Source organism: Benincasa hispida, chromosome 3, assembly GCF_009727055.1.
Source record: "Benincasa hispida cultivar B227 chromosome 3, ASM972705v1, whole genome shotgun sequence".
NCBI lineage: Eukaryota > Viridiplantae > Streptophyta > Magnoliopsida > Cucurbitales > Cucurbitaceae > Benincasa > Benincasa hispida.
In genome coordinates this window covers 34,708,701-34,721,413 of record NC_052351.1, presented here as the reverse complement: position 1 = coordinate 34,721,413, position 12,713 = coordinate 34,708,701, and the positions used below count along the sequence as shown (strand labels likewise).

The following is a 12,713-nucleotide window of genomic DNA, read 5'->3' as shown; positions in this document are numbered from 1 at the left end:
TAATGATTATTCAACCGAAATTGATGAAAATTAGCCGAATACTCGACGTCCGTGAAAACGACGTTATCTTTTCGTAAATCGACTCTAAAATGACGCCACGTGTCCCGACTAAATCTCCCGGATCCATACAATCTCTTCAGCTCCCGGCTTTAGATTTCGTTCCGCTTCTAAAACCCGTGGCCCCAAGTTTTCGGCCACGTTGGAAATATCTTCGTCCTACGTGGAACATTTGGACCATCCCACAGCTTCAATTTGTCCACGTCATCCCCCCGCGTACTCTCTGCAATATCTTCTTCCATATTTTTTTCCTTTAATTTTCTCTTCCAATTAGTTCTGAAGAGAAAAAAAAAAAAAAAAACTGAAAATTCGGCCATTACCCTCCTTCTTCAACCTCTAGCCTCCTTGTTTCTGTGGCTGGTCAAGCAACTTCATCACTGCAACCGTACTCGCAAACAACAGAGGAGGCGAAATTCAGCGATTTCTGGATTGAAGATAAAGTTAAGCTCTGAGATTTTCCGTTTCTTGAGACCCTTTTTTTGCCTCACCTCCAGCCTCCAGATCGATCTGGAAGCTCTGATGGTGATGTTCTTCATACGCGTTTCTGTTTCTAATAGTACTGTTGTTTTAATTCGTAGCTAGTCGTTCTTTTGGTGATTCATACTTATTGTTTTATTTGCTTTTTCTTTCTTTTCTTTTTCTCTTTCAGTAATAATCAATAAAGATTCTACATCAAGTTTGCATATGAGAAGTCTCTGTTTTTATTGATTAGTTCGTTGATCTTTCTAGGTAATTTGTGGATCCGTCTCTTTAGGTTAATGTCAGGAGATTCTCGGTTTTGCTTCAGTTTAGGGTTTGATATATATATATATTTTCCCTTTTTTAAAAAAATTTGCTTAACGTCTATTGCTGCTGCTGGGAATAGGATTAATTGCTGAACGTCTGCAAACGTTTGTTTTTGCAGTTCGTGTTATTCTTGGTTTTCACGTATAATGGTTAGGCTTTTAAGGTGCGGTGGTTTTTCCAGGGAGCAGGCTACCATTGGATTTTGAGGCTTCTTGTTGGATTTAGAATGCGCACTGAATCTCTCTCCAATCCCCCACCATAGACTGTGGACTTCGTGTTTCACTTTGACAATACCTCTGGTCGTTTCCACTTGTTTAAGTTGGAGGGTGCCTTTGGGTTCTTGAAAACCGCATAGAGTTATGTGCTTTTGTTCCTTTGATTGGAGAGGGATTTTAGATACTGGGAAACTGAGTTTCAAGTTCTCAATCTTTCTGATTCTGATTGACGACAAGTGTCAACCCTGATGAGTGCTCATGCCGGCAGGCAGAGGGAGTTAAGAGAAACAAGTCACCACGCACAGGATGGTAATGGAAGCGTGAATAATGGTGTATCTGGCAGGGAACAGAGCCCGGTTGAGGAAAACGAGTTGAAGGTCAATGGATTAACTAGAAATACAGAAGATGGTCGAAAATCCACTGTTCATGCCCATGACATTCTGCAAATACAGCAGCAGCAGCAGCCTCAAGGATCTATGGTCTGCTGGGAGAGATTTCTACATCTTAGGTCCCTGAAGGTTTTGCTTGTTGAAAATGATGACTCCACTCGGCATCTAGTCACTGCACTGCTTCGTAATTGCAGTTATGAAGGTCAGTAAATTGGTCTTTCTGGCACCATTTTCTACATGCATATGACTGGTAATTGATGCACGATCATTTCAGATGTGCACGCGCACCCACGTCTATATATACATATATATGTTTTAATTTCAACAATTTATGGTCTCAAGTTTCCGTTAACATCTGAACTTCTCTGATAAGGTGTAATTTCCGTAGTTAGGAAGTACTAATTTCATCACACAAGCAGTTCCTATTATTTCGGAAGTACTAATTTCATTACACAAGCAGTTCCTATTATTCCGGAAGCACTAATTTCATTACATGAACTACTGTTGTTGAAGTTGCTGGACAGACTTTAGTTAGCAGTACAAACATAAAGAGAGGGGATAAACCTGGAAGATAAATGGTAAAAGAACTACTATGATAGACTTAAAATATATAAACCTATAAATTTTAAGTACTTCAACTATGGAGAACAGAAGAGGTAACAATGCTGAAAGAATCCCACTTGATACTACTTGCCACACAGACAGGTTTCATTTCGTAGCTTCCATTATCAAAACAGTTTCATTGATATTATGATGTTACTAAAGGGGAGACCCCATGTGATGTTGCTTCCATTTTTTTGGAAAGGAAACAATGTAGCTTCCGTTTTCAAAAGAAGATCTTTAATATCTGTTTCCATCCTTAGCTTCAAGCTGGAGTATCCTTGTTGAGCTCTTTCTAGACCCGGAGTTACCCCATGAGCTCCTTCTAGAGCTTGGAGTTCCTCAAAATTTCTTTTTGTGCATATCCCCCACCTCGGTCAAATACAACTTGGCAATTCTATTTGTGTACTCTTCTTGCAAATAGCAATGCACTTAAGATCTTCCTGAAACATGTTGGCCTCTTCAAGTTTTATTCAAAATTATAAAAATATTGTCCAATTCATCAAGAAGAGGTTCCCTATGAGACACTATCTGCAATTCTGATTCAATTAAATGCTTTTTCATTCCGTTTGTATTGTATTTCAAACTAGGAAGAGCACTAGCTGGTGTGATTCATATTCCTGCATGTCATTGGATACAAATACTTTTGTGAAGTACCTAATTTCATTAGCTTACTAATGATTAAAAATACTTTTTTGTCACTGGAAGTATTTCCTTTCCCTGACGAGTCTGCATTTGATTATTGCTGTAACTCCCTATCTAATAGCGCACAATTTGATTCCCTGGTCCCTGCATCCTAGTTTTTGTACTAGAAATCTTACTGTGGTAAGGAAAGTTGGCGTGACTGATTCCTTGTTTGCAACTGACATCATTATCGATACTTTAGGTTGCCTTTGGGGGGTGGGGAGAAGGGGTGTTATTATGTCATCTTCTTATGCGTGCAACACACACATACATGGTTAGAAACCGAACTTTCATTTAGCAAAATGAAAGCATAACTTTTATGTTGTTCATTTTTCTGGTTAGCACATATGGAAAACCTATGGTAGTGAATTTAAGGCATCCTTCTTTTATGAGCTATTCTATTCCTCTAACGTATCTTGGTAGACAAATAGTTATCTGGATCCTATGTCTATGGTTGAGCTTTAAATATCCTTTCATCAATGAGTGCATAATTAAAAGAACTTTCCTGCCCATGATCTGACTTTCAATCGGGTTATGTTTTCTTTTGTCCTTTTCTGGTTTACCACCCTTTCTTGTCTGTCGGCGATGTTAGTTATTGCGGCTGCAAATGGACTGCACGCATGGAAGATGCTAGAAGATCTGACAAATCACATAGATCTTGTGCTAACGGAGGTGGTCATGCCTTGCTTATCTGGCATTGGTCTTTTAAGCAAAATTATGAACCATAAAACGAGGAAGAATATACCTGTAATCAGTAAGTTTCTTGAAGTTTCTAGTTTATCAAGCGTATAGCTTTTAAGTAGTTTGATCTTTCTATGCACGCTAATCTATTGATTTATTTTTTTATTTTGATGTTATATTCGTGCAGTGATGTCTTCTCATGATTCAATGGGTTTAGTATTTAAATGTTTGTCAAAGGGGGCTGTCGATTTTTTAGTGAAGCCCATTCGGAAGAATGAGCTTAAAAACCTTTGGCAACATGTTTGGAGAAGATGCCATAGCGTGAGTACTTTCGCTTCTTGTGTCCCTTTTTGATTGCATTATATTGATTAGCTGACATTACGACTTGTTATAGATGGCTAAATACGAAGAGTGAAGTACTTTCTATTGTCCTTGTAGCTAATTATCTATAATGATTGTCACTCTCCTTTTTTCTCATTTTGTTTTCTCGCATTTTCTCTTTCCTCTTGAATGTAATTGTATTGTTGAGCATTAGCCTCTTTTCATTTTATCAATAAAAAGTTATGTTTCTTTCTTTCTTTTTTTTTTTTTTAAAAAAGGATTGTCACTCTCCTTTCTGAGATCTGCCTGAATTTATGCCAAGTGCATTCTCATAGACTTTTAGCTCACATTTATCTACTATGTGATGGGGCATTGGACACTTGATATTTTCCTATTAATTATGTCCTACTGATATCTAGTTTTTCTCTTAGTCTAGCGGCAGTGGTAGTGAAAGTGGCACACAGACCCAAAAATCTGTGAAGTCAAAAAGTGTTGAAAAATCAGACAACAACACTGGGAGCAACGATGAAGAAGAAGACAATGAGAGCATTGGTTTCAACATTGGTGATGGAAGTGATGATGGTAGTGGCACACAGGTATTACATATTCTTGTCGAGAGACTAACAAGATCTAGGATTGTTTTATATGCACATTAAAGAGTGTCAAACATATCACGTCAAGGATAGTAGATTTCTCTTGAACTAGTTTTGGCTAACAAATGCTCTTTGAAAGAGTGGCATCATGTTTAAATAGTTGAATTATTTGTAGATGGATTTGTTAGACGCTGATTAGATTGTATTGTCTCGTTTCCCTTGGCTATGTCTTAGTTACAATGCTAGTTACTTATTTGATTGTAGATTTAGATTATTGTAGAAGTGGAGTTATATCTAGCAACTTGCATTGACATGCAATTGTGTGTAACTTGCATTATCCCATGCTTGTTTCTTCTGGTTTACTTTTGTTGCCACTCAATTGTTGAGTACAATGAATTTGAATTGATTTGAAACCTTGGTTTGGCTCTCTTTCCCCCAATTCCCTTGATGAGCATTATTGTGAGAGAAATTCCTTTTTTTTTTCTTCTCTTATTTTTCAATTGGCCGTGTTGCTGACTCGACATGTTGTCAATTTATCAACAAGCAACCTTATGCTAAGATATATAGTTTTTTAATAGGCTAAAATGACATATATGAAGTGGGTATTAGAGTGAACGAGATCACTATATGATAAGACTAATGTATTTACTTCAACCCTAGTACAATAGTATGTGTTCTGATAAAACAAAGTGGTTACTGGAATCTTTTACTGGCTAAAGCAGCCTGGTGATTGAATCAGGAAACGTCGCCTTACTACAGGGTAAGAAATATTTCCTTTTCTTGGAATCAATATCCTTCCCAGCATGTAATTTAATCCATAAGTTATCAACTATTTCAACATTGTAAGATTGGTTTAAAAGATGTGACCAAATTTTATTCTTGGGACTGTTAGGACTGTATAATTGTTTTTTATCAATGATGGTTGGTGTCCTAAATTCTGATTTCCCAATTAACAGTAACCTTTTTTTTTTCATTGAGAGAAAAAAGAGAGATAAAAAAGGACTCAAAGGGCATACAATAAACAGTCCAAACTAAGGGGGAGCCGAACGACATGCTATATAAAAAGAAGCTCCAAATGGGCAATTACAAATGTTCTTGGACGCTTATATAGAAACGGTAGACCTAGCCAACGACCAAATTCCCTCCCAAGATCTTTCCAAATTCCTAAAAATTCAGTGTGTTTCCTAGCCAACAGTAACTAGTGTCACTTTCTGTTTCTAGTTCATTGAAGTGCCACCTTCACTGAGAAAATACCATATTTCTGTCGTAAGCTTATGAAAGGACTCCCGACATAGTACCCCTTTTCACTTCAATTAGATCAAATGCATTTTATACTTTTATACTGCTTTTTTCGTTTCCATTTTCCGGGGCAGATTAGTGGGTGGTACTTGTTTTCCAGTGATAAGACTTTTAAGTCTACCCTGTCAACCGGTTAAAGTTGTTTTGTTTGTTTGTTTGTTTGTTTTTTTTTTTTTTTTTTTTTTTTTTGGTGGGGGGGGGAGCGTCTTCTTGCTAATTTCCAATTCTCTTTCTACAGAGTTCTTGGACCAAGCAAGCTATAGAAGTTGAAAGCCCTAGACCAGTATCTGCATCAGCATGGGATCATAAACGTGAACGTCCTGATAGTACTTGTGCTCAAGTTGTCCACTCAAATGCTGATGCATTTGCCAATAATGCACCAATTATTTTGACAGCAGGGTGCCAGGTGCAGAAAAAGCAACTTGGTATGCCTTTGAATATCCGAGTGTATCTAAGAACTATACAAACTGTTAATAATATGTATAATATTTTTTCATTTCGTTTTTATTCAGAAACTGTTACCTTGGGTAAAATTGAATTAGGCATGAACAGAAATCTAGATTTACAACTTGAACTCTCTACGGAACACCCAACCGAGCTAGTTAACAGAAAACAGAACATTAGGCTTGAGATTGGGTCCAGTGGATTCAATGAGCAGTTCAACAAAGGACATCTTGACCTCAACTCTGAGAGCCCATCCAGCAAACTTAAGTATGAGGAAACAACTGTTACTGGTCTTGCTACCAATCTTACTGATTCTAAGATGGATGTCACTGTGTTTGAGGCACCGAGCAGCCATCCCAAGACCACAGACATTAAGAATAAAGATGTTACAGATTCAGAAGATTTTCCATCTCTTGAGCTTGGATTAAAAAGGCTTAGAGGAGTTCAAACAACTGTGAAAGCGGTCCAAGATGAGCGGAATGTTTTGAGACGCTCAGATTCTTCAGCTTTTTCTAGGTATGTGGGAAAATGGTCCATCCTTCCAGATATTGTTTCAAAATGTTGATGCAATTCCTTTTTCACCAATAAAACTTCACTGTCCATACAATTACAGGTACAATGCTGGCTCAAACAAGACTCCAACTGGGAATGCCGGGAGTAACTCTCCCCCTAGTAACTCTCCACCTGTTAATGGTTTAGAAGTTACAAATCAAGAGAACATGCAAGATATTCGATCTCATTCAAGTGGTAACCCTCCCAATCAATGCTCAAATGGAGATAGCAATAATATCGACATGGGGTCCACTACCAATAATGCATTTTCCAAGTCTGTAGTTACTAATAACAAGTCAGCAATGGCATCAACAGTCAACTGTTTGTACCCATCGGGAGCTTTCCACCCTGTTAAGAATGACAGTCTATCTGCTCCACAGCAAGCTGATAATGTCAATAATGTCACAACTACAACAATGCAAGCTCAGTCTAATTTTGTGCACAGGGAATCTCAAATGCAGCAACTTTGTCACCCGTATGATCCCACTCATCAGCTTGTCCACAATATTCAACGATTGTCATCTGAGCATAATGATTTTTCATTGAAGAAAATATCTGCAGCTGCCACGCATTGTGGGTCAACCAATGTTTTAAATGGTACTGTAGAAGGCAATGCGGCAAATTATAGTGTCAACGGTAGCGCCTCGGGTAGTAACCATGGAAGCAATGGCCAAAATGGGAGTAGCACTGCAGTAAATGCTGGAGGGCTGAATATGGAAAGTGATAATGGAATAGGTCGAAGTGGGGATGCCAGTGGAAGTGGGAGTGGGAGTGGAAGTGGAAGTGGAAACAAAATGGACCAAAACAAAGTTTCACAAAGGGAAGCTGCCTTGACAAAGTTTCGCCAGAAAAGGAAGGAAAGATGCTTCCGTAAAAAGGTAATGCTACTCGATCTCTCTTTTAGTCCAATGCTCCTTATGTCTATTTTGTGTTCCCTCGTCTTGTAAAGCTTGGTGATTCACATATCTGGGGGATTTTTCTATATCCTATCTGAGCTTTGAGAAGCACCGATATAGAAATGGAGCCACAAACAAATACTGCATGGTTACAAACAGGGCTAGACTTATATGTGTGTATTCTAAGTATGCTTAAAAGCATATGCATCTCTGTACATTTCAACAATTTCACATCAGAAGTTTAATTATTTACGTGTGACTGAAGTGATGAAATATGTGACACTTTAAACAAGCTTGAAGAACTAATTACTTTGTTTCTAATGTTACGATCCCTCACAGTAAATGCCAATGGTTTTAAGAAAATTTTAAATGTGTCGGATGAATAGTTAAAATCAACCATCTCAAGAAAGTAAGTGTTATTTTTCTTTTATATTTCAAGTGTTATTTTTCTTTTATATTTCTGTTTAGATCAAGATTTCAAACAAAAAATAAAAAGTTCAAGTGTCGGGAAAATTTTCAATAAATGTCAGTGTAGGAGAGATTGATATATATTCAACAAGCTTCCGATACTTTTTCTACTTTTACTGGTGTATATAGTACACGTTGGATACTAACATGCTAAGATTGAGTCTATGCTTCACTAAGTATTGCAATATAATTTTATTACTATTATTCTTATTACTTATTTTAGGACTTCAATGGTCTTTGCAAATAGGGGCATTTTATTTCATTGGTCATGCGAGAGTTGATCTGTTTCTTGCCAGAATAGCCTACATGTTTATATATTATTTTTTTTCCTTTTCTTTGGGGGGGGGGGGGGCAGATTAGGGATAACACTTCCTTCAAGTTCAAGCACATTGCATCAGTTGTGCCCTCCTGTGGGGCCGGTATATTGCATATTTACTAGATAGACGTGCAATAAAGGGATTTCATTTGGGTTCCATTGTAGTCATGTTAGAGCTATCCTTACCAATGACCTGCATCAGGAGAACTTTTGGAACCTAAATGGTCTCTCGTTGCATTGTGTCGACTCAAATAATTGCACTGTATGGCTTTCTTCTTATGTGTCTGCTGTTTAGATTCTGACTTTTTTTTTTAGGGAAAGGAAAAGATGGCTTATTGACTAGAGGTCTTATGCCTTTCTGTTGAGATGCTGGTTTTCTGAATCATTTTCTTCCATTTTTGTATTCTGTATCAATTTTCTTCAGGAGATGCTGGTTTTCTGCTAAATTGGCTTCTTATTAGTTACGTCTATATTCTTTCACAGGTCCGATACCAAAGCAGAAAGAGATTAGCAGAACAGAGACCCCGTGTCAGGGGACAGTTTGTGAGACAAAACACGAGCGAAAACACAAGCAATGCAGGAGATGGCTAAAGTCATTGCATTGTTTTGGTAAAAAGAAAAAAAAAAATGATATGGTTTTCCCTTTAACAAGATATGTGAATGTGCATGTGGGAAAATAGATAAATTAGAGTGTACCATTTTAGACAGAAAAATGATGTTTTTACTTAACAATTCTAAATTAGACAGACAAAGCTGAACTGGACTCTGTTGCCAGTGGCTACTGGACTTCTAATTCAAGAAGGCCTTCTGCCTTTCTGCATCAGAAAACTCTATTTTAGTTTTGTGTTTGGACAAAATGTGAGTGTATTATTCATTGTTATTACCCTACTCTCTTCTTTCTATCCCCTTTGTACAAGAGTACTACTTTTTCATAGATAGCTTACTTCCAGTGGTTTGAATTTTTGAACATAGAGTAACTTTCTTTTTGTGCACTCTTCTTCTGGCAATGGCACAAGAGGTGCAAATGTTGAACGAATGGCAAGTCGACTTGTGCAAGTACGTGACCGATGAGCTTTTACGGCCGAAACTTTATGTAATTTCTGCTCTCCAAACGAATGGCGAGTCACTTGTTCAATTTCTCACATCATCTGACTGCTAATGTTGTGCGAGTTATAGGTTGTATGTGAACTTTCATTTCTATTCTCCGTTCTTTTAGCTTGTTCCTAATTTGTTTAACTTTACACCAGTGCATTGTGTATATTTTTGTTAATTCGAAATCGAGACCAAATTATATTGGATTGGGTTTTATGTAGTTTGGATTTAAAGTTTTTCAAAAATTGATAAACCAGACTACACTATTGATAAATGGTTTAGTCCCGTTAATGTATAAAGAAACAAAAACTCAAATCAAAATTAACTTTATTTGATTCGATTTAATCAAGTTTGGTATAGCTTTGCACACTCTAAACTCTACGGTGCATGTGCTGATGGGGCATCTTTCATTTTCTTGATATGTGTGTGTGTATATATATATCTATTTGTTTTCCAAAAATATATTTATATTTTTAATGGAAATTGTACCTCCGGCTTTTTGCAGCCCGTTGTACATCACTTATTATAGGTTTAAATACTATATTGATCTCTATATTTTTAATTTTGGTTCATTTTGATCTTTGTACTTTTAGAATATTCGTTTTGTTCTTATATTTTCGTCTCTGATTCATTTTAATCATTGTACTTTCAAAATGTTCATTTTAGTTCTTATATTTTATACTTTAGTTATTAAGCATTCAAAAAGTGATCATTTTAATCCCTTAAAACATGAAATATCCAAAATGATCTTCATTTAAAAGTATAAGGATTAAAATGAGTATTCTAAATCTACAATAACCATAATAAATCAAAGTTAAAAGTGTAGGACTAAAATTAACATTTTGAAAGTAAAGAATCAAAATGAACCAAAATTAAAAGTATATTAAAGCTGTATTTAAACCTTTATTATATATGGAAAGGCTGAAGACTATTACAAGGGTTAGAATTATATGTTTGAATTTTCAGTTTACCCCGAATGTACGAAATTGTTCAAATATATATATATATATATATATGTATAGTTCTATTTGAATTTCTAACATCTCCATTTGGATTCTGAAGAAGTTTATACCTTTATCGGATAAGCTAGGCTAAGATTAATTAAGAAATTATTATTATATCTTTAAATAATTAAGAATGTAAAAGAAAGTAGACAATTTAGTTTTTTTTTTAAAATGTCATCCATAAAATTGTTGTAGTTCAACCTTTGTTGTTAATTCTATATGATCCGAAATGATGACAACCTTTAAAAACTTGGATGTTGAAGAAGAAAGTTTCCAATTTGAAATTTTAATCGGCATTAAAATCAATTACTAATTTATACATTTTTAATATTTAAAGATTTGTAGCAATTTCTTTTATAAGAAAATATGAGTAATTATAATTGAAGAATAGGGAATCGAAACCCTATTGGGTAATCATTTCTTTTTTTATTTTTATTTTTTAAAAAAATTTAGCCAATTTTCTCTACATTTCTTGCACTGATTTGCATTTTTCTTGAGTACAATAGTTGAATTCTTAGCCAAATTTCAAAAACAAAAACAACTATTGAAAAACTACTTTTTTTAATTTTTAAAATTTGGCTTGTTTTTTAAATCATTGGTAAAAATAAGATAACAAAGTAAGAAATTTGGAGGTGGAAGTAATGTCCGTAGACTTAATTTTCAAAAACAAAAACAAAAATCAAAATGGTTACAAAATGAGGCCTCCATTTTTTTTTTTTTAAATTAAGCTTATTTTCTCCCCATTTTTTACAATAATTTACATCTTTCTTAAGTATAATGGTTAAATTCTTGGCCAAATTCTAAAAACAAAAACAAAATTTTTAAAACTAAGTTTCGTTTGGTAACTATTTTGTTTTAGAAAATTAAGCCTAAGGACACTATTTCCACATCCAAAATTTTCATTTGTTATCTATTTTTCACAAGTAGTTTACAAAACAAACCAAATTTTCATAACTAAAAAAAGTAGCTTCCAAAAAGTTGTTTTTGTTTTTGAAATTTGACTAAAAATTCAACTATTGTACAAGAAAATACAAATCATTGTAAGAAATATGTATGTCATAGGCTTGATTTTTCAAAAACAAAAACAAAAAACCAAATAGTTAGCAAACGCTACCTACTTTTTTTTAGTTTTCAAATTTTGGTTTGATTTTTTAAACTTAGTAAAAATTAAATAACAAAGGAAGAAATTTGGAGTGGAAGTAGTGTCTATAAACTTAATTTTGAAAAAAAAAAAATCAAATGATTATAAAAGGGAGGATAATTGGTTTTTTTTTTTTTTTTCCTCCCTCTGAGAAAATCAAGGAATAAGAGCTCATTTTCCAACTTATATTCATTATACTTATTTTAAAAACAATATCCTTTTAAGAGAAATTATTCAGGATTCAGATTTTATGTCATGAAAATTTTCTAACTGTGTTTCCTTATAGAAACTAACATAACAAAAAGTTCTAACGTTTCTAAGATCAAATTTCCTTCACTATTTTAAACGTGTGCTGTCGGAAGTTCAATGGCCGATAATAGATTTCATTGTAAGATAATTTGAATATATACACCTCGATTTAGTTTGTGATCCACAAATTTATTTTCGAAAATAAAGAATCAGTAGAAAACAAAAACAAATTTATCTTTTTTACAATACCTGAAAACATGTTTGATTCTAAATTAAAATTTTAAAATTTAAATTCAAAAATCAAAATTTGAAAATGCAAGAGAAGATTAATTTGTGTTTGATAAAATTCATTATTCTAGATAACTAAAAATAATGATTTAATATAGCCTTTTGTTATTATAATGAAATTTTATTGTTAATAAGAGACAAAAATAGTGGATAGAGATTACATGATGGATAAAAGTTTTTGAATTACCGAAATACTAGCGATAAAATGTGAGACAAAAAAAAATAATTTATGAAAAAATAATTTAAATAGTTTCCATCAAGATAAAGTATAAAAAAAAACGTTGAACCATTTAAATTAGTAGTATATTCATATTTCTTCATATATTTAACGATTAAAAAAATCACTAAAAATCGATAAGAGATACAATTGATAGATAGAAACAAACTTCTCGACTATGAATAAAAAATTTATAATATTCAATTTGTAATTTGTGTAGTTTAAAGTAAATATTTTGAGTGTACTTTACATTCGCAATTTTTTAAAATAAAGAAAATGACAATTTTATTCTTGAAAATAGACTATTTTAAGAGAAATACCAAACACATTTTTATTGGTTTCCGGTTTTCTTGTATTTTTTATTTTTGAAAATATAAAAACGAAAATGAATCACGAACCAAATGGGACTAACATTCTAAAA

At 34.1% G+C, this 12,713-nt stretch overlaps 1 protein-coding gene across 9 annotated transcripts; it reads left to right on the top strand.

Annotated features, from left to right (window-relative positions):
- The first annotated feature begins 320 nt into the window (after positions 1 to 320).
- On the top strand, positions 321 to 9,235 carry LOC120073134 (two-component response regulator-like APRR7). 9 transcript variants are annotated; one of them, XM_039025777.1, is made up of 10 exons: positions 321 to 497; positions 707 to 786; positions 1,025 to 1,649; positions 3,324 to 3,485; positions 3,600 to 3,733; positions 4,165 to 4,329; positions 5,864 to 6,050; positions 6,138 to 6,585; positions 6,683 to 7,499; positions 8,785 to 9,235. In XM_039025777.1, exons 3-10 carry the CDS (start codon positions 1,307 to 1,309, stop codon positions 8,890 to 8,892), a joined length of 2,364 nt encoding a protein of 787 aa, XP_038881705.1. In that variant the 5' UTR covers positions 321 to 497; positions 707 to 786; positions 1,025 to 1,306; the 3' UTR covers positions 8,893 to 9,235. The 9 variants fall into 9 exon arrangements, with proteins under 9 accessions (XP_038881705.1, XP_038881703.1, XP_038881701.1 ...); XM_039025775.1 differs by having other exon boundaries at positions 962 to 1,649; XM_039025773.1 differs by having other exon boundaries at positions 321 to 579.
- The last annotated feature ends 3,478 nt before the right edge of the window (positions 9,236 to 12,713 follow it).